Below are 27,694 nucleotides of genomic sequence, written 5' to 3'. Positions count from 1 at the left end.
CGATGGGATCGTCTATGTGAGATTGATGTAGCTCCAAGATACAGTAGGTATAGCACAGTACAGTACCGGGATTCCTCTCGTCGTCATTTTCATACAGGACCCTCTCTTACGGAGGACCCTTTGTCCGTGGTCTTGCATTGCGTTCCTCGGCATGACCGCCACTGCATCAAAGCCCACAGCTTGTGTTTAGTTGGCAGCACCAATGAGGTGAGGCGACATGTGTTTGGGATTTTCCCTTCAAGGAACCTTATTACTACTACTACGATATACCGGTATGCTATAGACTTTGTTGATACAATGCAGCAGCTCGACCCCCCTCCCCCCCCACAAATACGGAATCTATGGAGTACCGGTAGATAGAGCCACCTACTGATAAGTAAATAGAAAAGTCCCTTCGCCCAGACGCCTGCCAATGCACATCGCTAATTATTTCCCTCACTTCCATCAGATCCTCAGTTGCGCCTCTCCCACTCGACAACCGCAGGGGCCAAAGGTCTCGAGAATAGACTCGTGTAGTCGGTTTCAACCACCTTTGCACTCTTGTCGACATTCTTGAACTTGAAGTACCGTACCATAACCGCCGTGATGGTGATCAGCTGCACGTTGGCAAATTGTTCACCAATACATCTATGTCTGCCTGCACCGAAGGGAAGGTATGGACTCTTAGCACCCTTGCTGATGAGACCATATCCGTAGTCGTAGGTCTCTTCCTCGACTTCGGTATTCAAGACTCCACCAGAATTAGGATCCCATCTGTACGGGTTCCATAACAGTGGATCAGGGAAGTGCTTCTCGTCACGGCTGGTGCACCCAGGTGATGCGAGAAGGACGTGAGAGGTTGGGATGACGAATTTTGTTCCCGGGACTGGCATCGGGGATTTGACCTTGCGCATGATAGAGTGAATAGGAGTGTGGAGTCTTAGGACCTCCTTCAAGACATTTTGATGCAGCGTAAGCTTAGCGAGATCCTCATACCTGAGAGGAGGAAGATCTGCTCCCAATACCTCAACTTGTTCTCGGTAAAGCGCTTCCATAATATCTGGTCTGGCAGCAAGTCGCAACATGATCCAGGAGCTCGAGGAAGAAGAAGAATGTTGTCCAGCCATCAGAAGCGCAATCATCATATGCGCAATTTCCATATCGGGGACCGGGATTCCGTTCTTGTAGGTTGAACGCATGAGTTGCGACATGATATCCATATTCTCAAGACTCTTCTTATCCTTGCGGCGCAGTTCCATGATTTCCATATATTTCTTTGCAACTGTCCGTTGGGCATGATCGCGAGCACGGTTGTGAGGAAGAGGTGCCCAGTGAAGCATGAAATTGATTGGGCTGAAGCCCATATCGAGGTCGTGGTAGAGAGAGGCGAATGTAGAGTCGAATTGGTCGCGTACGTCCTTTCCTTGGAGAGAGTGAGAAGCGGTATAGATAGTAATCTCAGCCATTTGAGCGGGGATGTCCACAGTTCCTGCCTGGCCTTTGAATGCTGCAGAGCGCTTGATGAAGGTCTCGACTTCGTCTTGAATGATAGGGACGTAGGATTTGAAGGCGTCAGTGGTAAGTCCAATCTTCATGAACTGTGGATGAAAGTAGTCAGCCCGACCTATCTCGATAGTCCTGCATCATTCCTCACGAACCTTCTTCTGCTCCATCAGCTTGGAGTTCGGGCAGTCGTATACCACATCCTTTCCAAATACTGGTGTTGTCAAGACCGTGTAGATCTCCTCCGCATTTACATCCTTGATCTTCCCATTCAAGATGAACTCGTTACCATTCGTCCCAAGATACACAGTCGTCTTCTTGCCGAGCAGGATAAAGGTAAAGCAATCGCCGTACTGCAGTTCAGTTAGCACGACGCCATGAACGCATCAGAGAGAGAGAGAAAGAGTGACCGACCTTTGCCTTGTTATCAAAGAAGAATGTGTAAGGGTCGATACCATACGTGATCGTAGATCCGATAATAGGAAACCAGTGGAACACCACAGGGGGCTCATTGGGGTTCTTGAGCAGCAACTGGCTCAGCACATTAAGGACGACAGACACGGCCAAGAAGGCTCCAAAGGCCGCCGCAACCACAACGCCCAACCCGAACTGCGAGATCTGCTGGCTCAGCGGCGCCGAAATTGCATCGAGGATTCCCATCTTGCAGACGCGACACAGTTCTCGGTGTCCTGGGGGCTTTGGAGAAAAAGGAGGTGGTTGTGGAGAAAGGTGTTTGGTAGGAGCTCTTATTAGATAGAGCTGGTCCCCAATAATATTTTTTGAGGTCGATATCAATGCGCAATCCTGTCTCCGCTGATTGGCTCGTCCCTGGATTCGCATACAGTACCCGCCCCTTACTTGCAGATGTGAGTCCACTAAGATTATCGTGGATAACGGTTGTATGGAACAGAGACGTGCTGATTCGCTATTAGCATAGATGACGGAGGGCCGAAAACCGTACAGTTTTCTACTTTTCGTAGACATATGGAATTTTGAGGAAAGTGGCGTATAGGAGACGCAATTAATGAGGCACAGTTACTCTCCAGGAGGTACAAAGCAACATCATTAAAAATATATTAGAAGAAGGGTATATATCTATTTCAAGTAAGTGAAGATCATCCAAAGCTTGCTATCAAATAACTCTGTCCAGATCAGATCTGGAAGCTCCGGTATAAACAAAGATTACACGAAACTAATCGCAAAGTATCTCTCCGCGTTATCACTACCTATCATGGCGCAGTACGTATCGCAAGATAGATAGGTAGGTGAATAGGAATACTCATTTAGCATCCATTTATAAAGAATCAAGTATCCGCTCAAATGATCGACCAGTGAAAAACGTCTGTAATAATAAGCCTTCGCGAATTTCTTCTCTATTACAATTTCCCCAGAAACCCCAAACCCAGGAACTCCAGATCCTTCTCAATATTCTAGACCATAAATCGATAATGAGTGCGAAGCGTAGACTGTAGTCAAAATTTCCAAGAGTAAGATTTTCCGAAACTCTCAACCGTCCTCAATGTCCGAAACCGACTTTAATAATGGACGTGAAGTGTAGGGGAGAAAAAAGGAAAAGAATATTTTCCCGGCTGTCAACCTGCTCCAGCCGCCGGGCTAAGTATCCTTTTTGAATTCGAAATAGCCTGCGACGTGCAACAAAAAGAAGTACTCGATAGCAAGCAGGTGCGCTTAGAAAATACACGTAATTGGCGTCAAAATAATTAGGGATCGAGGACTCACCATCCCTCTATCCCCGACCATTCTATACGTTCCAAATGTGCATAGCGATTACTCCAGTTAGCTCAATACCCCATGCCAGCACCAAAGGCCCATAATATACAACGAACAGACCTGTGTTCCTCTTCTCATTGCCCATTCTTCATCTCCTAAGCCACCTTCCTACAACTCGTTGTCCAGTCTTTTAGCCCGTATTCTACTCGTCAGCCCAGGTCTACTCCGCAAACACCAGCTCCTCCTTCCTATCCTTAGCAAAAGTGTCCTTCCACGTATGCCAAATAGTTTCCAATTCCTGAACATACTCCGCATGCACACGATCGATATCCTCTTGCTGTGGCTGCGCGCTCTGTAGCACCTTAATCGGTCTCCCGACCACAATATTCAGCGGCCTGCGATACGGCATCATCCCTACGTCATAATTAAAGATTCCTCGTGCATGGAACAAAGGAATAGTGAAGCCTAGCAGCTTCTTGACCAGAAGCTGGAACTTGTGGATCGTGGGATGTGAGTCAGGCTGCACCTGATCATAGAGGTCGTTCTCTCCAAAAGCCAACACGGGCACAAGATCTGCGCCGGTACGGATGGCCATCTTGACAAATCCCTTGCGGCGCTTGAGAACGAGGCGGAGCTGGTGGGGCTGAGCGTCGAGAGACTCGCGGGCGCCGCCTATGACGATGGTGATAGCGCGTCCCATTCCCTCCTGAAGACTAGTCAGAAAGTTGTTGATAGGCGACTACGATGAAAACTTACTTTGTTTGGACCGCCTTTGGAAAGCAGGTTCTCGCAGGACTCTCTGGACACGGAACCTATGCCCATAGCCAGAGCGTAATCCCTGTAGATTGGAATTCTGAAGTTTGAATCGAGAGTCAAAAGAGTGTTCTTAATGCCTGGGAACAGTTGCCCGAACCCCAGCGACTCTGTGGCAAAAGCCGCAAAGGCCCCCAAAGAAATTATACCATGAGGATGGTACCCAAAGATGTATTTCCTTGTAGGAGGAAGCTCCTGGGTCCGGTGTAGCCTGGCCGGGAAGTACGATGCAAACAGCGACCAGACTGGCGATGAACGTAGAAATTCCGAGCGATGGCTTAAGGTTCCAGAAGTCGATGCTTTTGAAGACATACAATAAACCATGTATGGAATCAGTAGTGGCCAGAAAAGAGGTATTGCGCAAAGGAAAAAGAAGGCCGATATGCAGAGAGCCATGCACAGCGTATGCCAGAGCACAACGAGTGTCTGGAGTCTCCTTTGCAAGGGAACGTTCATGGGTGCCCATCTAATAGCGCTCCTCTCCCATCTTTGGCCAGCTTTCCGGCCGCTCGCAAGGCCGTCTTCTTTCCGGCGATTGAGAGTATCTTGGTTGGCATGCAAGTCCTTCTCGTAGCCACGGGCTGGCTTGATACTGACAAGATTGGAGCCATTCTTTTCCCCTCGAAACTTCTCAAATACTGTAGTGTCTTGGTTGTGATCCTTCACCTTCTGATCCTTTTTAGAATGTTTTCCATTAGTCTTGGGATTGTCCAATTCAGAGCTGCCTTGGTCCTGGGAGCTATTGCCGCCTTTGGACCCAGCCTTCCTATGCTTTTTCCGAGGTGTGGTTCGTGGGGAATCATCAAGGCCCTTACGCAGTGAGCGACTATCCAATGCTTGAATGGGAATCACGATGCTTACTGGAGCAGCGTGTTCCTGCTGCGAGCCTTGCTTTTCAACGGCCGGCCTATTTTCTGATTTCTTCTTTGGTCCCGGCGCACCAGTATCTACAATCCTCAGGACCGAAGCTTTATGTTTCACCTCTCCCGTACCATTTGACCCATTACTTGCGTCGGTAGCAACAGTTGGACTCGCGCCGTTAATCCCATTTGTACCCCGGGATGCATTCGCCGTTTCTTCTGTTGGAGACTCCTCTTGCACCGCATCCGCATAGCTCTTTTCCGGGAGGTTGTTCCCCTTGCGTTCCTCGGGATTCGCAGGCTCAGCGTTGAGCGGAGCGCTGATCGGTGCAGCCATCGAGTACGAATACCGTAAATCAAAGAGCAGGCGGAATGGTATCGCCGAGTATGCCGGAAATATCGAAGTGATACTCAGGTATGGGCAGGATACGGGGTGCTGTTATGAAAGTACGGTACGGATTCCCGCAGAGGGGGAAGGCGAGCTGGCTGATCAGGTCCAAATCCGGTTTCCCTGATGAGGTGGATGCGCTTGGATGAGCTTCAGGATGACGTTTGTTGAGCGGAAGCTTGGCGGCATTTTATGGAGCTCGGGGGCTGCTCCCGCAACAGGCAAGCACATCATCGTGCCATCACTCATTCATTTTTTCACTTGAACCGACGCTTCGTTTAACGTTGGGATCTACGTGTAAAATCTAAAACTAGGGTCGAATGCCGTTCAGGGCTCCCGATGTGGATCACCAAGGCTGTTACTTTAGTACCGGCGAACCTGCATAAGACAATTGGCCTTTCGGATACCACCTGGCAAGCCTGACCTGCTTGGCTCGACGGTCGAAATTTTTTTATATTACACGTCTCTCGGTTCGAGAGACCGGAATCCGATTGCCACGTGAAGTTTCCGCGAACCTCTTCGGATCATAAATCAATAAAAAGTAATCATTGGGCGAAATAGGCAGCGAGAGAAGCCTGGAGCCTCTCCAGATGAAGCAAAAAATTGAAACTTTGCGACGGGATCAGAATTCTCCCCAACGCCTCCCCCTAGCTTCCTACCGGTATTTTGCCCCCAAAATAGAGCCTGATGTCTATCTTACATCAAAAATTCGCCGCCTTACGCCATGACGCCAGTTATGAAATACTACTAACATAGTACGAGGTCGTACACCCGTAGACGGACATTATTGCTGCGAGTGTCCATGTAGGATTGACTGCTGGGGCTGGCTCGGGGAGTCCAGCAAGCGTCTTAATCGCATGACTTCCTCACACAGCTGACCAATCTTGTCCTCCTGGCTTTTCTCATTGCTTTCCATAGCCTGAACCTTTTCTGACAACTGTTTGACCTGCCCCTCTAGTTGCTGGACATAGTTCCACATGCCTCTGTCTCCGGATGCGAACAGATTGTTACTGCTATCACCACTGCCTTGGTGCATTAGGCCGGTAGACTGACCTCGACTAGATGTATGACCACCTTGGGCCTGAAACATCGCACTGGGAGACGCAGGGCCACCAGCGGGTTGACCTAAGTGACCACCGTGAGGACCATTAGTCGATACTTGCTGGGTTTGTGCCTGACTGGAAAGAGTATATCTCGGGTCTGGTGGTGCCAAGCCGGCGAGACCAGGTAGTTTAGGAGCATGTGAAGTACCATGGAGAGATGGGAGTGACATCCCAGGGGACATGACTGGAGGAGATGATATGCCCGACTGTCGACGTCCGAAATGTTGTTGTTGGAATTGTGCAGTCAGACTTGGGGACCTTTGTCTGTTGATGGAGGGGTCATGTCCAAGCTGGTGTGAGTGCGTGCCAGCTGGACTGAGCGGTTTGGGACTTTCTGTCATTCCACTCTGTGAAAACATAGAGCCTCCTGTACTCGGTGGCATGGTAGAGGTTGTGCTTGTGTTAGGTGTGTGCCCATTAGCCGCACTGCTCTGCATGCTAGGAGTAGTCGAAGTCGGAGGTCCGCCTCGGTCAGCATTTGGTGGATAGAGCTGTCCTGGTCTCGGCCCTACAGGGGGATATGTACTAGGTGCGCGAGAGTGAGAGCCATAGCTGTCTCCGCTAGCAGGTCCAGATACGTGCTGTGCTTTGATACTCGGGAGGCTGAAGCGCCGACGCTCCTCTTCAGTCATCTCATTTTCGTTTGGTTGTGATGAACCATTTGCATATAGAACGCCGTCCATCACACTTTCATCACCATCACCAGCATTCGAGCCCTCGTAATCATCATCCCCACCAAAACTTTCCATACTGGCACGCCTGCCAGCACAACCACCTTGCCCTTTGGCATGTCGAGCAAGTGCGTCCCCCCGAGCAAATTTCCGGTCACACTTTGGGCAGACGTGCGGTCGTTCTCCAGTATGTAATTTCATATGCCGCTTGAGATCATGCAATCGTCGAAATCTCATTTGGCATGTCTGGCAGACATACGGCTTTTCTTGGCTATGTGTCAAAAGATGGCTCTTAAGATTGTGGTGACGCGTGAACTCAGTCTCACAATATGGACATTTGTGCTTCTTGTGTGACGGCGATCTCGGAGCCAGGTGTTGACTTGGCGCAGGAAGACTCATTCCTCTAGAAGGTGTTCGTGAAGGATCCAGTTGTCCAAGTAGATTATCTGGAAATGTCAATGCACGGTTGGAGTGCTGCTCATCAACAGGTATCTGTAATTGATTGTTGTTTCCGGGCCTATAATCTCGTGCTTCAGCATCAATGGCACTTGTCATGGCCCCAGGACTAGCGACAATTGCTGAGCTTGCTGTTGCTGTTTGAGCCGAACTGCCCAAGCTGGCGAGGCTCGTCACACTTGATGGGCTGGTGTCGTGCCTTTCTCCATGATGCGAAGGACTAGGGATGGAGATCACACTTGCAGCTGAGGCCATTCCTTCACTCATGCTGGTCGTCGCAACCGGCGCGTCCTGTGGCTTGCTCATTCCAACTCCACCACCAATAAGTGCCGACATGGCCCTATGCCCTGGGTTTTCACTCATTGCAGGCTGCTGTCTCCGTTGATAATCCTCCACTCTCCTTCTTTCCTCCACCAAGGCTGCCTCTCCGGTGAGAGCGATGGGAACGTATCCTGGTCCCGGAGAAAACATTTCCTTCGTTCGTGACGGTTTTGAGGACGGCGATCCTTCCAGTCCAGCATCCGCAATCGATGATAAACTTGCTGGAATTTGATCCAACCGACCACGCTGCAATGATTTTGCCCGCGCCGGATCTAGGTCCGAAGTGGTGGGTTCCGTCGAGTTCGTACTGAAAGGAGCGGATACTCCAGTCTGCTCGGATGCCATGGGCTTGAAGTGCAAGGTTCCCAGTGTATCTATCGCGTGCTCCTCATCCAATTTCCGTTTGCGCTTTCGCAAATTCGAGATCTCACATCCGCCTGGGGTCAAAATGGCATCTCGAGTCCCATCGACAGGACGGGTTTTGGGTGGAGGGGTAAGAGCTTCAATTTGCGTCGCAAGGCTGCTCAAGGCGTCAGAACCTCTCCGGGCCACGATATAGCAATGGAGAATTCTAACCTACCAAGATGCGCTCCAAGTGCCTCGCAGTTGGACAGATCGCGCGCGTCTCCGAATGTCGGTCAAGAAGTTTGAATTTGCTCGCGGCCTCGATGGACATACTCGGTACGACGGCAGGCCGGCAATGATTGATTCGCGAAGCGAGTTTTCGGTGCAATGCGCTGGATTGTGCAGGACAAGCCGTCGGAGTCGGAGTCGGGGCGGTAGCGAAGGCAGGAGGAGCAAATGGACAGGAAGACAGGAAGACAGGAAGACAGGAAAACAGGAAGACAGGAAGACAGGAAGACAGAAAGACAGAAAGGCGAGAAGACAGGAAGGAAATCGGCAATGGAGGGTAACGTTTTGTTTCCGTTCCGTAGAGCAGGGCAGGGCAGGGCAGGGCAGGGCAGGGCAGCTACGGTACTCTACGAGGTAGTTATTGCACAGCCTCAATCGAAGTGGCTCGTGGGCGCATGACGCTAGTCCGGGGACCCACCTCGTAGGCTCTCAAAGTGGAAAGCGAAAAGTGTGCGAAGCTCCGTAAACAAAAAAAAAAAGAGTTCGTCCGGCAAGGTAGGTATAGTAGGTAGGTAGGTAGGTACTCACTCTCTTCCTCTCTTCCATCTGCTACTATCCCTACCTACCTACCTACCTACCTACTTACCGAACCTACCGACCGACCGACCGACCGACCGACCGACCGACTGACCGACTGACCGACCTACTTACCTCAACACCTTCTTCACTTCCATGATATCAACAACCCGGCGGCGCAGTCCGTTCCGTACAATCAATCCCGCTCGTGGCTTTCGTCACTCCACATTGGAGACTAGGCCAGACCAGGCCAGACTAGGTCAAACCAGGCCAGACCAGACCAGACCAGATCCGATCAGCTAAAAGCTTGTCAGTGTGACATGCATCCGCCAATGATTATTGACCGCCCCGACCCGACCTCAGGAACTCCCCGCAAGTCAAGTCCTGTTCTTCCTCAGCTCAGTCGGTTGAATGGTAGTCAGTCGTCAGTCGTCAGTCATCTCTGTCTCTGAAGCAGCCTCTCACTGTGCTGATATCTTGAGGCCTAGGTACGCCAGTCAGGTAGGTAGTAAGTACCGGTATTTGACCGCGTCCTATTCCAGCAATAGTATCTCGGCTATCGCTTTGATCCACTGCTGCCGCCGCCTCGATCATCAAGAAAAGCGTTGGAGAAACGGGCGATTGGGGTGCGGTAAATCCCTACTACGGCCTAAGACGCGTGCCCATCGCTACAATAAAGGGGGCGTCTCTTCCTCGACCATCGTCATCCCGTCTGCAACGCCACATGATTTCCAAAAGCCTTACGGATAAAGGCAGACCTCATGTATGGATGGGTCGACGGAGACAGCTCCGATACGTCCACATTGACTTCGAGCATGGCTGTCAAGATCATCACGAGAAAGAGCAAAAAGTACCTATGATCTCGGCCGCTCATCTCCAAGCCAAAAATCCTTCCGACAAGCGCTATTTATCGGGCCAAGTCCCCTTGAACCAAGCCACAGCCACCGTCCCATCTGAACTTTGAAGGCGAGTCATTCTTCGCTAACATCTTTCGGGCAACTTGAGGGCAAGGCAAGGCCATTTACCCTAAGCGAAGTGAGGGTACGGCTATATTTGTACCTATGACCTAATGGTCGCCGCTCTCCCTTCAGTGCCTGTGTTCATCCGAGCCTGATTTATTATCAGGGCCACCAGGCCTGGTGACTTGGTAAGACGCGAGAATCTAACGGCAAGGCGAGATTCGAAACTGAACAAGCCAGCACCCAAGGAGTGACTTGCGCCCCCGGGTCTCTTCGATGAAGGGTAAAAATAGGTCAAACACATGGTATCACATCTGTCTGTCCATACGTATCTCGGACGTCTGCGTGCTAGCTATCACAAGGCTAATCCATAAGCTGGCCTTTTTTCTGGGCTTGTAAACTGCACGGGCACGCGCGGATTCACGTGACACGTTGTCCGGTTTGCAGTTGGATGAAGAAACTCATGGCAATCCTGCGCATGTGGCATGCCAAATTAATCTGCTATCCGTCTCCAACTGGCAACTCTATCCACTTCTATCCATGCACAGCCCTCCAAAAGTATCCAACGGTATCATCTCAGTTCTACGGTAGAGAAGACTCAGTGCTTGCTCACTGGCCTCTCGTTGATAACCTCTCCAGGCCCGCGCGCAGAGAGTTCGGGGGCGTCTCCCTCCTTTAGAGGAAAATGTCCTTTCTTGCTCTTTCCAAGCCCACCACCTTTCTGCTCTGTCATCTCCCATTCGACAAGTTCCAGATCATCGTTATCTTGTTTGAAGTCGAAGATCCGATAGTCGGCATTATCGAATTCTCTTTGACAGAGACCGGTACGCAAGAACCCAGCATGCGATACCACAGCGATGACTTTCTCCGGCCTGTCCCTCAGGAACTTCCGTGCTGCGACTCCACGCTTCCTCAGGCCCTCCATTGAGAACTCAAACAGACCAGAGTTCTCAGGGTAGATGGAGTCGACGCTGGACCAGTCGAACTGGGGCCATTTTTTCTCCATTACTGAGATTGCTGATCCAGTATCACACGGCTTGTCAGAGTTTTCCTGAAACTCAGCTTTCAGAATCACGGGGATGCCTTTCTCCATTAACCATCCGAGACTGTTCTGGGCAGTTTGAATGGTTCTCATCATGGGGGACACGACGATGAGTTCGATTTTCTGGGCTAGAGGCAGCTCGCTCTGCAAGTGTTTTGCGAGTGTGTCGCATTGCTCCCCGAATCCGAGCTTGGTGAGAGCTGGATCACGTATGGTGTCTAGATGACTGATTAGCATTGCCAACCTGGCATTTTTGACTTCGGAATAGAGCTGCTAGAAGCTTCGGAAGCTCTTCAAGGATGCCTGATTCATTAAGGTGCCAAAAAACAACAGGAAAGACAGTGATGTGGATAGTCCTTTCATGGACGGGCTTGTATTTCCTAATCAGGAGCGAAACATTCAAGGTGGAGATGTAACGGTATGTCACAAAATGACAGATCTTGGATAGAGAAAGACATACAATCCTGGTTAAGTTAGCATAAAAGTTTACATATTGAGGGTGACAGTGATCTCGATTCAAGAAGAATATATATATATCTATATATATTTTGGAAAAACCTCGACGGTTGGGGGGGGGGGGGGAATTCACCCTGGTAGCATCTCCAGTTTTCGTCAGCATGTCTACCGGTTTCTCGGAAAGGTATGGCAGGAAACATACTATGCTCTGCTTGCGCGTGTCTGATGAGAATCAGTGTCGGCGGCATTTTTGCCGATTTTTCTATTGTAGATCTGGTGAGAAAGGATGGAAGGTGAATGTTAGGAATTATATATGACGAGTGATGGGCCATCGGCCATTTAAATATTATTTTGGGAAGACGGCCGTGACTGCAAAACGCCATGTATCCCGCACGGGAGCTAGTGGATAAGCGATAGGCTAGCCGTAAGCAGACCGACCTGTGTGGCGGTGGACTTTGAGTCACTACAACACATCTTGTCTCTCCTTTTCTTTTCACGCGACGATAGCAGTTCTTAAGGCCACATGAACAAAGCATAGCCAGCGCGCGATGAGTCTCAGGTTCTCCGCCGCCCATTCCTCCCGCATCAAGAAATCCGGCAAACCAACATCCTTGAACCGCGGCTTCTCCTCGCCCTTCTCCTCCTTGCCTCGGAGCAAGCCCATCCAGCGCGCGAACTCGAAAGCAAAACCCGACAACAACGACGACGACAACGACGACGAGGATTTTTTCGGGGACAGGCTGGATGATGTAGGCCTCGTCAAAGCGCTGGCTACAGATTTGACGCTCAGGGATGTCGCGCAAGCACTGCTCTACGTGAGGGGCAAGATGTGGACCTCGATCCCGGAGCACAGGGCTGGCATGAACTCGACGAAGATTGCAGAGGTGCTCAATTTTCGGAGAGGGTTGCCACTGATTGTCACGGTGGCGCATATTCAGGCTTTGCTCAACTCGCCGACGACGGTTGAGAGGGAGATTGCGCAGCTGGTCAAGGGAGGGGTTCTGAGGAAGATTGTGGTTGGGGGGAGAGGGAGCATGGGAGAGGCGCTGATAATGGTTAGGGATTTGGAGGAGATGATTGGGAAAAGTGGATTAGAGGAGGGGGTCGGGCAAAGGTTTTTGGGACTGTTGAAGGAGGTTCCGACGGCGTTGAAGGTGTCGAGGAGCCAGATTACTGAGGAGGATGCGAAAGCACTGATGATGGCTGGTTACTTGACGTCTTCGACGGCGACCTGGACGTCCACCGAAGTGTTCTCTAGACCGGGAGCTGGATCGAGAGGGACCATGACGTCCCTGCATAACATCTCGAAGGCGGCATCCGGATCTTTAGCAGCAGTGGGTGGGGAAGGGGCAGTTCATGCTGCTGGAGGGACTGGGGGATGTTTCAAGGGTCCTGTCGCTGGAGAATACACCTTGGCGCTCCCAGCTACAGGCCCTTTCCTCAAGCTCTTAGCCAATGCTCGGGCTCATCTTATCTCCCTCCTCTCGAAATCCAAGTTTAGAGAAGCCCCTGAAAGTATTCTACGGCAGCGCTGGGACGGTGGGATCGCTACAGATGACGCGGTCAGTGCTGCCAAGTACAGCAGGGGAGAATTCGCAGGCGTGCCGCCAGGGAAAACGAGGAAATGGAAACAGTTTTACGGTATGTCGTTCGACTGGATCCTTGGGGAGTGCGTTGGAGCTGGGATGGTGGAAGTGTTTGATACAAGAAGCATTGGCAGAGGCGTCCGTTGTCTGTGACTATCGGGCGGGGTTGAGCGTGGGCCAGGCAGCAAAGCGCACCTCGATGCACAAGGCAATGAATTATGATATAGTGATGGGACGACAGTACATCAAGGCTTGACAGCCACCCAAGATCAGACGATGAGCGAGGAGATAACGGTAATTTGGGCATAAACTAGGAAATATAGAAACCCCGGGCTGCAGTCGCTACAATAAGGAAATGGATATTAAGGTACAGCCAGCCCGCTAGATCTAGAACGACTCGCTGGCTCGGTGAGAAACAAGCACTTGTGCATGTTCAGCGTTCAACGTTCGCGAATTCCTTTCTTCTCTTCTTTCGGGGGTCTGCAGCATGCCGATCATAATATGTGCATACCTCAAATCCGACTTAGCATGGTTATTTCGAGAATTAGAGTTCGAGCAGAAGGATGTATGACTGGGGGATGGGGGGGGGTTTTTTCCCTGAACCGGTCGATTGCTTGAATGTAGTAGTACTAGGTACTAGGTAGGTATTATCATGCGGAGCTTTGAGCCCGAAGTCAGAGCGAATACGGTAGTACGGATGAGATCGCTAAGCCGAATCTCTTTCGGGGGACGTGCGCGTATTGAATACCTACCGTATCTTTCCCTCTATGTACCGGCAGCACCGGTACTCGAGTACAGACAGTACTAGGCACTTTGGGGTCGGGCAAAGATATTCAAACGGCGCCGCCATCACCGACTCGGGTGTTCCTGGAAAAGGTCCTGTTACTAAGTACCTTTTCCCCCCGGATGTCGAGAGTAGATAGATATACCAGCATCAGCTGTGTTTAATCAGCAGCCAAAACAGAAAACAGAAAACAGAAAAAAGAAAAAAGGAAATGCAATGATGGGCTCTGATCAGCCGCTGATCAGTCCCGAGAAATAAGCTCATGAGAGACCGACGACAACCCGGGCGTGGTCGTCGACGGTCGGACTGCTAATAGTCTTAAAGTATGAATGGAGGCCCACCTAATGGAGCCGACGATTGGGTACCGATACCGTAGTAGGTACAAGTACCGGTAAGTACTACTTACTGTACGTACAACAGATGGTAGAGTGGTGGGAGCAGAGCGGAGCGGAGCGGAATGAGGAAAGGAAGATCTGAATCGTGCCTCGCCGAAGATATGTAGATCCAATTCTGGCTGGCTATTTTGGGGTTCGAAATCAAGAGGTACAGAGAGTGCTCACTCTGTACAGTAGACCATGGTGAGGGACAAGCTCGGCTCCTTTCTACCACAACCAAAAATAGTGGACAGCCAGCCAGTTTGGCCGCCAGAGATCGCCAATTTCCTTTATCTGGGCGGGGGAGGGGGGCGAAAGTTTAATTGAAGAGACCATTTCGCATAGATACCGGTACCGGGAGGTGATAGTGTACGGAGCAACTATATCCGGACTACCCTACACACCCCTTTCCCCTGCTACCAGTGGTCAAGATGAGGGAGTAGTAGGTAGAATTGGCTGTGATGTTGTGATATTGTGGTGTTGTGGTGTTGTGGTGTTGTGGTGTTGTGGTGTTGTGGTGTTGTACGGTCGTGGTGTACCTAGTGGTGTAGTGGTGTACCGGTAGCACTACCGTAGTCGTGCCTCATCGACTCGTCGTCCAAGCTTTCCTTTCTCTCTCTCTCTCGTCCCTTCTCTCGCCGCCGCCCGCCCTTGACCATATCAAGCATCTTGCATATCGCATTGGCATTCCGCTCCTTATTATTTCCCCTCCCCCCGTCCGCTTCGGCCTCGGGCTCCCGTTTCTCTCGACGCCTCGACACCTCGACGCCTCGACGCCTCAACGCCTCGACCGTCCTAAGTCCTAAGTCCTACCGTCCTACGTCCTATATCACAACCAACGCGTCTCGGTACTCTCACTCGACCGACAGAGGCCACGCCGGCACAGCCCACACTACACCTGTACGCGCACAACACTCATTTACCATTTACCGTACCATCCTGTCTCATTTTCCCCTTCCAGGGTGTAGACCCCCATCACGAAACCTGCATATGCAAGCCACCCGTCACTCACCCACTACCCTCAACGCACCGTGAACCTCCGACCGTTCTTCCCACCAACCCGTATCTTGACGTGGCCTTCGCTCTCTTAAAGCATCGCATCTGCTGTGTCGGTCCGGATGAGGATTTACGACCTCTGTGCCCTCTCTCAAAATTCGAAAACGTCCCGTACGACTACCCACCTGTCAGTTCCTCCACTCGATACCAGACTTTGGCTGGCCCCCGGGCTGAAACCATCATTCCAACCCCGTATACGCCGACCAGATCATTACACTCAGAACACTGCGGAGACTGTTGAACAAACGATCTGGATTACACAACAACCTTGAACCTTAACGCATAATCGAGTGGTGGTAACTTGAGCGGCATTCGGAGGGCAGGATAAATTTCTTCATCGCAAATATCTCCATACTCAAGGGCGCATTGGAATACCAAACAGCCTACCAACCGCGGTCTGTGCCTGGACAATCGCAATTTTGCCTGCCTAGGCTCTTGCGTTCAAGAATCACTCCACGAAGAGGGAGTGCACGGTACACACCGTGCCAGGTACGGCACATCTCACTACATTTCGCCGACTGCGAGCCCTTTGTATGACTCGACTTGGTGAGTTACCACACGATTTTCTCCCTCTTTGATTCACCTACATAGCTCCAGAGCTGGCTAGAAACATTCAAGGCTTTCCGTCTTAGTATCAGCTTACAGGCCGATCGTCCTTCACCTGCGAAAGCACTGACACAAACTAGGATCAAACATACTGGCTTCTGCTCAGGCTTATTGAGGTGCCTATAGCGTCTCACCCTTTCGTTGGAAGGCCCCTCTCCCAAGATTATCTAGGCGCCTAAGTGGGTAAGTTTTGTTTCTTCGTCTGGCAGTCGAACTACTCTACCAGACACCGAGATCTAACACCTCCAGATCTGCATATTCAACGTTTCATGGAGGTCTAGAAATTCACCTCTTGGTAGTGTACTGAAGGACGACAGCACGATTGTACCTTATCCCTTGGTCCCTCATTGCATATATCCGATCGTGTGCCACTCCTGAACTGCAATGTCAGCCTCAATTCCCCGCCCGTCAAGGCCATCGCATGGGCCTCCGACAACGGCACTGCCTGCATTGCCTGTGTCTAAGACACGCAAGAGCACAGGCAACCTTCCAGCATCCTCTACTTCGAGTGCAGGAAGCTCTTCACCAACGATACCCAGAAGCAGCCTTCGTGCGCCTTCTTCATCATACCTGCCGAGTCAAACAAATTCGTCGAAGTCCACGCCGGGAGTGAATATTGCTGGGAAGACCATAAGAAAGACCATTAGCATCAATGCATTTCCACAGCCACCTAGAGGCGTACGAACAACCAGCCTTCCACCTAGCCCGCTCTCTGGCGGAATCGAGCCCAGTAGTGCAATATTCAGCGGGTCGGAGTCGGGGCTTACGAGTCCTGGGGGCAGCAAGGCTAGGAAACGGAAGACCGCACCCAGCCCGAAAAGCCAGAGCCAAAGCTATATCAGTACGAACCCCAGCTTGCTCAACGGGAGCGGTGACAGTAGATCCATTTCCAGCGGACCAGGTGCTCGAGGATCAGATGGTCTGCTGAGTCTGCCCTCCCCCCCACAAAGCCGAAGCTCTTCAGCACAAGATTCATATTCGACTTCGGCGACGACATTCGAGGGAAATGGCGAAGGATGCCGCGGCCGAGAGCTACCTGCGGATGCCATCGATGAAAATGGCCACTCCGGATTTCACGAAGGGAAAGGAAATGTGCTAGTCAGTGTTCGGGTTCGTCCAGATGCCGGGGCAATTTCCACCAAAAATGATGGAGAGTGGATGGTAGACGGGAGGAGATCCCTAGTAGCATATCGTGGCAAAGAAGGGGGTGACTATTATTATGGTACGTCAAGGTGTATTATGCTCCTAGTGCGATTCTGACCTGAATACAGATAATGTCTTTGCAACACACGATAACAACGCCAAAGTTTACGATTCCTCGGCGAAACGACTGGTACGACGAGTAATGGAAGGGTACCATGGAACTGTATTTGCTTACGGAATGACTGGAACAGGAAAGACATTTTCCATGCAAGGAACTGCGACCTCGCCTGGTGTTATACCCCTCGCCATCACCGATATCTTCTCATACATCCGTGAGACACCATCGCGCGAATTTCTTCTTCGGGTCAGTTATTTGGAAATTTATAATGAGAAGATTCATGATCTTTTAAGTGCCCCAACAGCTGGGACTGCCATCGGACCAGGTGCTCCTCAACAGGAAGAAATCAAACTACGAGAAGATGCCAAGAGGGGGGTTTACGCTAGTCCGCTCAAGGAGGAGATAGTACAAAGTCCTACGCAGCTTCTGAGGGTGATAGCTCGAGGAGACCAAGCCAGGAGGACCTCCAGTACTCAATTCAACTCCAGGAGTTCCCGAAGTCACGCTGTTGTCCAGATTGTGGTGGAAAGCAGAGAAAGGATCCCGGGTAATGCAGCTATGGTTGACAACAAACGCTCGGGTCTACCGGGAGGCGTCCGTGTGTCAACATTGAGTTTGATCGATTTGGCTGGGTCTGAAAGAGCGGCAGAGACCAAGGAACGACGGACAGAGGGATCGCATATCAACAAGAGTTTGTTGACGCTCGGAACAGTTATAGCTCGCTTGTCCGGGGATAAAGATAAGGATGGAAAACCCACTGACAAGGATGGGAGACACCTTCCATATCGAGACAGCAAGCTTACCCGGCTCTTGCAAGGAGCTTTATCGGGAGACTCACTTGTTAGCATCCTTTGCACGATCCAGATCGGGTCTACCGGTAGCGCTTCAGCACAGAACACGCACACTGGTGAGACGCTGAACACGTTGAAGTTCGCCTCCAGAGCAAAAAATAACATAATCAGTCATGCCAAGAGAGCTGATGAAGCCTTGGGGGCCGGAGGAGATGGTGGTGCAAGAGTACTTCTTGAGCGTTACCGCATGGAGATTCTTGAGCTGCGAGGGCAGTTAGATGCGCAAGCGAAAACCAGAGACTATGAGGAAGAAAAGGAACGTGAAAAGGAAGCTGACCAAAGACATGAGGAGCAGATGCTGGAGATGCAGCTAGCTCGAACAGCGTTGAAGGAGCGTATTGAACACCTCAACCGTCTCATTCTGAGTTCCAAGTCGACAGGCGTCAATGTTAGTGGATCGTATTCCTCGCTCGGTATGCATCCCAGGCTGTCTGCCGTAGCGTCCAACGGCCACCTTTCGCAAATGTCAATGCGCTCGTCTATCACCCCATCAACGGCCGGCAGAAGTTCCGTCGAGAGAACAGCCTCAATCAAGTCGGTATCCACGATAGGTGCACTGCCCAACAATCAACGGCTCTCTGGTGAAAGGCTATCAGGGGGCTCGGCTGAGGACGAAGACTCTACAGGGGAATTTGGCGATGGCACCGCATCTTTGCAAGCCCAGAACCGCGCGTTACAAGCCGATCTGGCCGACAAGAATCGATACTGTCAAACGTTGGAGAAACGGCTTATCCAAGCCCGGCGATCAAGTCACTCGAGAGCGTCCGTTGGATTTTCGAAAAGTGGCGTCATGGTGGGAGAAGACCATGGTGTCGCCGCGTTGCTCAAGGAAAAGGATTCCGAAATTGCTGATCTCCGAGCTCGACTAGATGATAAGGATCGGATGTTGACGGCGCTTCGAAGCGCCGCTAGATCCAGAGATACAGCTGAAGTGCCCCGGACGCCCACCAACGCGTCACTGTTGTCTGAGAGCGGCTCATCGAATCCGGTCTCTGCTCGTCCTTCACAACTCATCGAGAGTGGTCCCTTTTTCCCGGTTCTAGCCATAGGGCCGGTTGGGCTTCTATCGCCAAAGACACGCAAGCGGACGAAGAGCGTTGACGAAATGTCCAAGATGTTGGACGAAATGATTCAGGACAGAGTCGAATCTGGGCATCTTGTCAAGGGCACTCGTGGTAATGTCCGAATCGTCAGCGAGCGGAAACGCGACGCGCCTGGCGAACCCTTCATGGGCGTCGAATCCGTACTTTCGAAGTCGTCTCCTCCCACAGCGATGCCTACTGAAGCGCCACCCAGGGTGCCGAGCAGGAAGAGGTCCTCAGAGATCAGTGTATGATTGGCGATGCATTTTACTTGGACATATATGGGCGTTTCGGCTGGCCTTGACGCGTTTAATCAATCATGTTTCCTTTATACCCCATTTTGTTGCTCCTCTCGTCCGTTACTCATGGGAACCTTTCTATTGGGGGTTTGATTTTTGGGGAAAGGGGGTAAGGGGTAGGGGTACAGCAAACAGGTTCGGCTTTCTCTGAAAAGGAAAAGGGTGCTGCAGCAAGGCCTGTTGTTATATTATCAGAAACGGTTGATGGGGGTTTGGGCATGCACATGCTGGATTCAGTTGTGATTTCTCCGAGGCGTTTTGAGCGTTCACAAGGGCACGGATCGATGGACTGCAATGGGGCAGATGCAAATGGATGGATGGGTAGAAGGATGAGCAGTGTTGTTGTTCATCTCATGGTCGGTAGAGATGGGAGGGGTGGGGGTGATGCTGCTGCTGCTGCTGCTGCTGCTGCTAGCGATCTACAAGCGGGTCAGTCCATAGCGCAGGGCCATGGTATGAACCATGAGATGATCCGTCAGAAATGAGTCTTCCTTCTCCCTGTTGTCGTGGTTATGCGGGCTTCTCTCCGTTTGCTGGTCCCATGTAGGTAGGTGGGTTAGGTAGTTAGGTGAGGAGGTGGCAGGTAGGTAGCCGAAGTCCAACCTGCGAGGGAGAGAAGTGTATTACTACTATTTATGCCAGAAGCCGCTCCCCCTCTCCCCTTCCCTCCGCATCGCATTATTAATTATTGCCCTTGGGGCGCACGGCAAGGGGGAAATGAGATGGATGTTTGGACTCTTTTCTTTGTTTTCTTCTTCTTGGGTTAATATTTTTTTTTAAGGGTTGAGATACATATACCGTATGTACGGAGGTGCCTGCAGGCCGCATAGTTTGTCACCACCTAGATTCGAATTTTTTGGATTGGGTGGCAGAATTAGGCGGTGACGAACGCAAGGGCTTTGCACCTCCGTCCGTCCGTCCGTATACCGGTACCCACTCACTCGCGCGGCCAGCATGGGTTGGGTACCGGTATCTGTCCCCATGTCGAAAATCATCCCAAATAGTATAAAGTTACATGTACCAATTTTAGGCGCAGCCAACCCTACTCCGTACCACAGAGCGTTACAGCCCCTTTTCCCCCCAAGCTTAGGATGATCCACGCATGGGGACAGATATGTTGGATGTGGGCAGCACGAGGAGGTACCTACGTCTGCGTAGATTGGGAAGGGGAAGGGGAAGGGGAAGGGAAAGGGGAAGGGGGGCGGATAAGCTGAAGTAAGGTGGGAAGGTAGGGAGAAGGCGATGTGATTTTGTTGATTGGTGTATTTGCACTTGGTTTTTGTTTCTGTTTCTGTTTAGGCGGGTGACCGTCGTTGGCTGGCTTCTAGCCTTTTGCCTTGCTTTGCTGAGCCCAGGGCAAGTAGGTACGGTAGTAAGTACTCCCTTTGCCTCTGCTTTGCCTTTGCTTTGCCTTTCCCCCTGCCTTTGCCTTGCTTTGGTCCAGGGTATGTAGTAGTAAGCACTGCGTAAGTAAGGTAAAGTTTCTCCGTGCATAAAGGTACTTGTACCAGTAGTACTCCGCATGTACTGGATTCCTGGGCGAGGGTTCAATACGGTCATGCTAGGAGGCGATTCATGCGGTGCGGCGCGGCAGGGAGGCGATTGGTTCCTGAGTCGCTTGACTGGTCGGTGGTTTTGTTTTGTTTGTTTTTGATTGACCTGTAAAGTACGGAGGCTCGGTACCAAGCTCAGCTCCAAGCTCAGCTCCAAATAAGCGAACCAAAGCCAAGACCGAAAGAAGGGAAACTCGGTGGAGATCGTACCCCTATTTGTTTTTAGCAGATCGTCTAAACTCCGCAACTCTATGGGGGCTTCCCGCTGTGACGGACCGTGTTTCGGAAGTTCCCATGTGTACGTAAAGCCGCGCAGGTCGCCTTGATGCTATTGGATCGGGTAAGGGCAGCGGGGGGATTCTGCCAGCCCGTGCTCCCTAGTCTACGGTCTGATATCCCGTTGTCTGATAGTCAGGTGCTCGGTTGCCCGTCTTGGCGTGTCAGCTGTCTGCTACTCTCTCTTCTCCCTCTCGTTTCTCTCGTTTCCCTCTTTTCCTTCTTCTCCCTCTCTTCTCTCTCCATGTCTACTTCTTCTCTTCTCCCCACCGTGATCGACGCGCGTTTGACTCCATTCCATTCGATTCTTCTTTATACTTTGCATTGTGCATTTCTTCCCCAGGAATTTCCGCCCCCCCCCTTATCCCCCTCGGCACACCTTGACTGACACCTTGATCATCTCAAAATCTGCTCTACACGAGCCCCTTGCCGCCCCCGCCAAGCTCCAACTGACGGCAATTTTTAATCTATCTCTGACATTGATGACAAGAGATCGACGGCTTCTTGTTTGCACCTTGAACCCCACCGACGGCACTCGGGGCCGATGAATGCGGAAGGAATCCCTTCATTCATTCTTCAAGTGCAGGCACGCCGACAACCTTACGCCCTTGTAGATTCCTTTTGACGGAATTCGTTTGCTTTTGCGTTTGCTTCTTCGATGATTCATCGTTCAATTCGTTTCAATATTATACCATACCATACATTCCATTTCGTTTCGGTCCATTTGATTTCATTTTTGGCTCGGTTCAGTCACCAATTCATTTCTTCCCTTGGGCTGCGTCGACTGCTGTCCAGATGCCACTCTATCTCGACTTGAAAAAGACAAAGCAGAGCTACACACACGAGAACATGATCATCTCTTCACGCAAGTCTCCGCGGTTGAGCTTGAGGCCAGGGAGCTTCAACTCTCTCGATCGAGGTCCCAAGTCGTCCACTTCTTCTCGATTCAACTTCAACCATCTGATGGTCTCGCCACCTCCTTCGCCCGGTCTCCCGGCTTTAGTACCGAGACATGGGAAGAAACCGACGCCTACGCGTGCCCCGAGGAGATATATGAGGGTGTTCTGCTGGATGGTAGGGGTAGTGCTGATATTGTACTATGGTTCCATGAGGCTACAACTGGAGTCCTACCGGAATCCAGTAGGATGGGCAGCATATTCTGGAGTGGAATACGAGATGGTCGAAGAGTCGGTCTTACCGGATTACCCGACGCCCGTGGTGGTAACAGACCAGCGGGGGAAAGTCAAGTGGACGGTTTCGATTCCTCCGGACCACGAATTCCCCTTGGAGCCTAAGCAATACGCCGAGATTTGTCAGCAGAATACTGAGGTAGCGTCTCGCGTTTCCGACTTGCATGCGCATCTTAACCGCCAGCATTTCCGCCAGGGATACTATCATGTCGACAAGAACTTCATGGATGTGGCTGAGGCGGAGGCTTATGGACTACTGCCTGGACTCAAGGCGAAGACGACCATGAAAGAGGACGGATCTCTGGTTGGAATCAATCAGGACGGCCTGATCGATTCGGGCGTCTGTGAAAAGACTCTGACTTTCCTGATGGAGACTTCAGATGCGAGCTTGGGGAAGACGCTGATGATGATCTGGACTGCGTATGGGTTGGCGCAGAAGGAGAGGAGGCAGTTTTTTGTCGATGACTCGAGATGGTAAGAAACATACTTTGGCTTTTGTCTCATTTTCTTGTCTTACGATACGTTACTAACAAAATCAGGGCCTATGGCAAGTACACCGACTACTTCAAACCTCCCCCAATTCCAGCCTGCAGACCCCCTCCGAGGCATGAGATGCTACCATGCCCACATCAAGCACGCCATCTGGTTGTATCGGCAGCCACGGCTGCTTACACTTTTGGGAGCTCCTTCAAGGACGAATTCGAGAATTCCAAGAAGATGGAAGTCGATCGTCAAAAGGCTCTCTTCGCTCTAGCCCGAGCAGGCTATCAAGCATTGTTCCACCTCAACCACGTCGACCAGAAATACGTTGATGAACGCGCCACAGCGCTTCTAGAGAAGACCATCCGTCCCCCACCCGAAGACGAGAACGGCATGATAATCGGCGTCCACGTCCGCCACGGCGACCGCCACCCCTTTGAGTACCAATACAAGGACTCCTACATACCTCTCGATGTATACGGTAAAATATCCCGCGAACTGGTGGACAGCGCCCTCAGGGATTCTGGCAAAGATGGCGAGAAGAATCAGATGGCTGAGAGGCATACAATTTTTGTGCTCGCGTCCGACGACCCGGACGTCTACGACTCGGAGGAATTTTCGCATGCGGAACGAGCGCAAGAGCTGATCAGACTCGCGTCTAAAAAGAGCAGCGAGTCGGCTCAACAGCCCGCAAGTGCAATCCGTAAGTGGGTCGACGAGAATGTTGGCTGGGAGGGCGGTTTCTTCGCTGGCATGTTCTGGAGCTTGGGGAAGCCGACCAGTGTTCCGGTTACGGCTATAGAAACCCCTACCACGAAGCTCCCGCCGACGGATGAGGCGCTGCGGCTAAGGCAGCTTGTGGGGAGGGCGTACCTGCTGGACATAGCAGTTTTGGGGACCGCTAGCGACAGGATAATCTGCACCGTCAGCAGTGTGGGTTGTAAGATGCTGGCAGTGATGATGGGGTGGGAGAATGCGATGGAAAAGAAGAAGTGGGTCAACATCGACGGGGACTTTAGCTGGACGGGTGTGGATTGGTGAAGACGACATGGCGTGTGCGAAGCGTTCTTAAATGGTGTTTGGTTGCTCGGGCCTGTTCTTCTGCTTGCATGGCACGGGGCGTTTTTTACGGCAGAGATGGATACCTTACTCACTCGCTCGCCATTTTGGCACAAAACAAATGGGCGAGAGACGCAACTGTATATAGGAGAAGTTGGCGTTTGGAACGCGGCGAGGGTAGGAAAAATTTTGAGCCTGTGGCTCTAGGACAAATACGAGACGAGATCTCGGCTAAACAAATGTGGAAATACACTTGCCGAGATATCAAGCTGGAAATGGTGCTCGCGTGATTGTTTAAGGGGGAGTTGGGACACGGCGATCGTGTGAATGTAGGTGAAGTAAGGGGTGACTCTCGCTCAGAGAAGGTGTTCGGTTGCTCTTGCAAGGTGCGGAGCTTATAACCTAGGTGGGCGGAGTTGATTTCGGCAGCCTACTGGTGCGAGGACACGATCCGAAACGACATCGTGTAGACATTTCGTAGAACTGGAAATTTCGACTGGAGAAAAATATGTGGACTATGGCGTCATGCCTAAATAAATCGCAACAAGAGAAGAGCCCTCGTCTAACATTCCCTGGTCCTCGGCTATTGCCAACGGACCCTAAATCTCAAGTCAAGCCAACAAAGACCTGATCCTCCTCACCATGGCTGAAGAGAAACCTCGTCTCGCGCTCTACAACTTGCCCATCCCCGCGCCCCGTTAGTTCTCCGTGGTATCAACAACAACCTTCAGCACCAGACTCCCGTCGTCGTCCTTGACCCGCCCGGCCATGGCAAACGCATCGGGGATCCTCGCGAACCCTGTGAAGATCTGCGTGACGAGTTTGGAGAGGTCGGGGAGGCGCGGGTTGCCGCCCGACACGAGCGTGATGGCTTCCTCGTACGTGTTGGCGTAGCGGAAGACGCCCACGAGGTCGATCTCGCGGAGGGCCGCGGCGGAGATGGGGAGCGTCTGGATGGGCGAGCCCATGCCGATGAGCATTACTCTGCCGGCTGGGCGGGTGGACTGGGCGTGGGTCGTCAGCCTTCATTCACTTGTCTGTTAGGACTTTTCCAGGGAGAAGGGGCACGAACGTATATAGCAGCCTGCAGACAGCTTTCGACACCGGTACACTCGAACACGGCATCGACCTCCTCGCCCCCGGCCTGACCCTTCACCAGCTCGGCGACCTCCTTCGCGAAAGACAGTTTCTCTCCAATGGCCTGCGGTCGCTTCATCGGGACGACTATCTTGGCGTCGGCGAACTGGTTGGAGACGGCGAAGTTGACGCGCTCGGCTTGGATATCGGCGATAATTACGTGTTTGGCGCCGTACACTTTGCACATTGCGGCGCAGAGCAGGCCGACTGCGCCGGCGCCGAAGATGAGCACGGTGCTGGATTTGGGGAGGGCGGCACGGCGGAGGCCGTGGATTGCTACGCCGAGGGGCTCGAGAATTGCGCCCATTGTAAGAGAGACGTTAGAGGGAAGTCTGCGTGGGGGTTTGTCAACGTCCGATCCTGAGAGTCCGTGAGGAGAGAAAGGAGATAAGCGAGAGAGAAGACGTACTTATGACAATACGCAGCCGGGTGATTGATCTTCCCTTGCAGCGTCCCCTGGAAATGCGGGAAGCTCTTCGCTGAGCTCCTGAACCTCAGCGCTTTGCATATGTTGTACCGTCCCGTCTTGCATAGGTCGCACTCGAGACATGGGATTCCTACTTCGAGCGCTACTCTATCTCCCACTGCGAGGGATGTGACCGAGGATCCCACAGCGGTGACGACGCCGGAGGATTCATGGCCGAGAGTTAAGGGCTCGCGGACGATGATATCGCCGTTGCGGTAGTGGTTGAAGTAGTGCAGGTCGGAGCCGCAGAGACCTGTGCTCTGCACGGCGACTTGGACTTCGGACGCCTCTGGGAAGCCCAGCTGGCGATGTTCCTACCGAAAACACTTTGTCAGCAATCTGTGATGTGATATAGGTACCCAGGTTATATATTTGTTTGCATATACATGTATGACTTACTATCCTCAAATCCTGGATGCCATGGAGGACCGCGGCAACGACTTGCTCGGTCTTCTCCGAACTCGCTTGATTCGGAGTTTCGCCTGCCATTGTTCCTTTACCTACTTCAATTGCTCACGCAGATCCCACTTCAGGGAATCGAATGTGGGAAAATACAGTAATTGTGTAGAACTTCGTGATCGAGAATATGTTCAACAAAATCAGATATCTTCCGTCTCGTGACATGGCCGGTGGAGCGGGCTCTGACGGCTGCATTACTTAGACTTAGACCCCTCACCAGACCAAAAGTGGCCAAAAGCAGAAATATCCTCCATTTTAGCCGGTCCGCCGCCTGAATGTTAAATAAATACTCCGTACAATTACTAATTATACATGCAATGCAGAGTCGGTGTCGGTCACTTGCTGATGCGAAATCCACCGGATACCAAAGTGAGCAACACGAAAGTGAAGAACTAATCAATGGCTTTCGCAGCGATGAAGATGTTTTCGCTCGAGGGACAGACGGCCCTGATTACAGGCGGAACGAGGGGTATTGGGCAGGCTGCTGCTGTTGCTCTGGCGGAGTGCGGCGCAGATATCATTTTGGTCCAAGTATATATGCTGGATTCCTCCCCCCATCCTCGCTCACCAGCATTTGGCATTTCGGAAATCCTGACATGTAATGACAGCGCGACCGATCCAACACGGCTACCTTGCAAGCAATTGAAGCTCTGGGAAGGAAAGCAACCATCTACACGGCCGACCTCTCCTCGCAAGCAGATGTCGCAGCTCTGACGCCCACGATCCTAAGAGATGGACATGAGATCCAGATCTTGGTGAACTGTGCTGGGATCCAGCGCCGGCATCCTTGTGCCGAGTTCCCAGACAACGATTGGAACGAGGCACGTACTTGTACTTCGCAACGCAACGCACGGCGAGATGAATAGATGAAGAGGTGAAATAGAAGAAAGAAACGCGTGACGGGCTGACACCACCCCCCCAACACAGGTCATCCAAGTCAACCTCACCACCGTCTTCACCCTCTGCCGCGACGTGGGCGCCCACATGCTCTCGCTGCCAGCATCTCCCTCCGGCCGCCGCGGCAGCATCATCAACTTCGCCTCGCTCCTCACTTTCCAAGGAGGCCTCACCGTGCCCGCCTACGCCGCTTCCAAGGGCGCCGTTGCCCAGCTGACCAAGTCCCTCGCGAACGAGTGGACTTCGAAGGGCATCACCGTGAATGCTATTGCGCCTGGCTACATCGAGACGGAAATGAACACTGCGCTGTTGGCAAACCCGGAGAGGCTGAAGAGTATCAGTGAGAGGATCCCAGCTGGGAGATGGGGGGTCCCGGAGGATTTCAAGGGGAGCGTGGTGTATCTTGCCAGCGCGGCGAGTAGTTATGTCAGTGGTCATGTGCTTGTTGTTGATGGCGGGTGGATGGGGAGGTAACGGAGGAAGTGTGGGAGAGAGAGATAGAGGAGGGTAATTTGGATCGATGTTCGGGAGCCGGCGACCAATTTTCTCTGTCTTCCCTCTTCTCTCCTCCGCATGAACTGTAGACAACGACGAGACGGAGTTGGGTTTGTTCTCTCGCTTTTGCACCTGCGGACCTCATCTCCCTAACCAACATTCTTTTGAGATACCATCCAACGTCGACTGGACAACGCAAGCGGATTCAACGCGGAAAATGATGATGACTCGCGGGCTACTACTCTACTACCGGTACTGCTACTGTATCAAGAAAACAAGCTACTTAGACTCCCAGCGATCGCCAGAGCCAAATCGCGAATCCTCCGAATCCTCTGGCAGAAAATTAGTTCGC

The 27,694-nt window shown here is 51.8% G+C and overlaps 9 protein-coding genes across 10 annotated transcripts; 4 read left to right on the top strand and 5 right to left on the bottom strand.

Annotated features, from left to right (window-relative positions):
• Window positions 1–452: 452 nt before the first annotated feature.
• Window positions 453–2,142, bottom strand: L3040_009226 (uncharacterized protein; the record flags this gene model as incomplete). Its single annotated transcript, XM_007290398.1, has 3 exons — window positions 453–1,577; window positions 1,638–1,835; window positions 1,897–2,142. 3 exons carry the CDS (start codon window positions 2,140–2,142, stop codon window positions 453–455), a joined length of 1,569 nt encoding a protein of 522 aa, XP_007290460.1.
• A 1,291-nt stretch (window positions 2,143–3,433) lies between these two features.
• On the bottom strand, window positions 3,434–5,223 carry L3040_009225 (uncharacterized protein; the record flags this gene model as incomplete). Its single annotated transcript, XM_066155905.1, has 3 exons — window positions 3,434–3,919; window positions 3,970–4,836; window positions 4,888–5,223. 3 exons carry the CDS (start codon window positions 5,221–5,223, stop codon window positions 3,434–3,436), a joined length of 1,689 nt encoding a protein of 562 aa, XP_066010186.1.
• An 835-nt stretch (window positions 5,224–6,058) lies between these two features.
• Window positions 6,059–8,501, bottom strand: L3040_009224 (uncharacterized protein; the record flags this gene model as incomplete). Of its 2 annotated transcripts, XM_007290400.1 has the most annotated exons (2): window positions 6,059–8,325; window positions 8,402–8,501. In XM_007290400.1, 2 exons carry the CDS (start codon window positions 8,499–8,501, stop codon window positions 6,059–6,061), a joined length of 2,367 nt encoding a protein of 788 aa, XP_007290462.1. The 2 variants fall into 2 exon arrangements, with proteins under 2 accessions (XP_007290462.1, XP_066010185.1); XM_066155904.1 differs by lacking the exon at window positions 8,402–8,501 and having other exon boundaries at window positions 6,059–8,170.
• A 2,030-nt stretch (window positions 8,502–10,531) lies between these two features.
• L3040_009223 (uncharacterized protein) lies at window positions 10,532–11,679 on the bottom strand (the record flags this gene model as incomplete). Its single annotated transcript, XM_066155903.1, has 4 exons — window positions 10,532–11,193; window positions 11,436–11,439; window positions 11,565–11,575; window positions 11,634–11,679. The coding sequence occupies 4 exons, from the start codon at window positions 11,677–11,679 to the stop codon at window positions 10,532–10,534; spliced, it is 723 nt and encodes a 240-aa protein (XP_066010184.1).
• A 300-nt stretch (window positions 11,680–11,979) lies between these two features.
• Window positions 11,980–13,170, top strand: L3040_009222 (uncharacterized protein; the record flags this gene model as incomplete). The annotated part of the gene is made up of 1 exon (XM_007290402.2): window positions 11,980–13,170. The coding sequence occupies one exon, from the start codon at window positions 11,980–11,982 to the stop codon at window positions 13,168–13,170; it is 1,191 nt and encodes a 396-aa protein (XP_007290464.2).
• Window positions 13,171–16,221: 3,051 nt separating this feature from the next.
• On the top strand, window positions 16,222–19,285 carry L3040_009221 (uncharacterized protein; the record flags this gene model as incomplete). The annotated part of the gene is made up of 2 exons (XM_066155902.1): window positions 16,222–17,059; window positions 17,109–19,285. The coding sequence occupies 2 exons, from the start codon at window positions 16,222–16,224 to the stop codon at window positions 19,283–19,285; spliced, it is 3,015 nt and encodes a 1,004-aa protein (XP_066010183.1).
• Window positions 19,286–22,008: 2,723 nt separating this feature from the next.
• Window positions 22,009–23,870, top strand: L3040_009220 (uncharacterized protein; the record flags this gene model as incomplete). The annotated part of the gene is made up of 2 exons (XM_007290404.2): window positions 22,009–22,823; window positions 22,889–23,870. 2 exons carry the CDS (start codon window positions 22,009–22,011, stop codon window positions 23,868–23,870), a joined length of 1,797 nt encoding a protein of 598 aa, XP_007290466.1.
• Window positions 23,871–24,586: 716 nt separating this feature from the next.
• Window positions 24,587–25,980, bottom strand: L3040_009219 (uncharacterized protein; the record flags this gene model as incomplete). The annotated part of the gene is made up of 4 exons (XM_007290405.1): window positions 24,587–24,892; window positions 24,961–25,357; window positions 25,435–25,805; window positions 25,891–25,980. 4 exons carry the CDS (start codon window positions 25,978–25,980, stop codon window positions 24,587–24,589), a joined length of 1,164 nt encoding a protein of 387 aa, XP_007290467.1.
• Window positions 25,981–26,364: 384 nt separating this feature from the next.
• L3040_009218 (uncharacterized protein) lies at window positions 26,365–27,321 on the top strand (the record flags this gene model as incomplete). Its single annotated transcript, XM_066155901.1, has 3 exons — window positions 26,365–26,481; window positions 26,559–26,771; window positions 26,878–27,321. The coding sequence occupies 3 exons, from the start codon at window positions 26,365–26,367 to the stop codon at window positions 27,319–27,321; spliced, it is 774 nt and encodes a 257-aa protein (XP_066010182.1).
• Window positions 27,322–27,694: the final 373 nt, after the last annotated feature.

The sequence above is a fragment of the Drepanopeziza brunnea genome (genome assembly GCF_022702325.1).
Source record: "Drepanopeziza brunnea f. sp. 'multigermtubi' strain 214-2 chromosome Unknown ctg19, whole genome shotgun sequence".
NCBI classification, from domain to species: domain Eukaryota; kingdom Fungi; phylum Ascomycota; class Leotiomycetes; order Helotiales; family Drepanopezizaceae; genus Drepanopeziza; species Drepanopeziza brunnea.
This window is presented reverse-complemented; position numbering and strand designations above follow the sequence as displayed.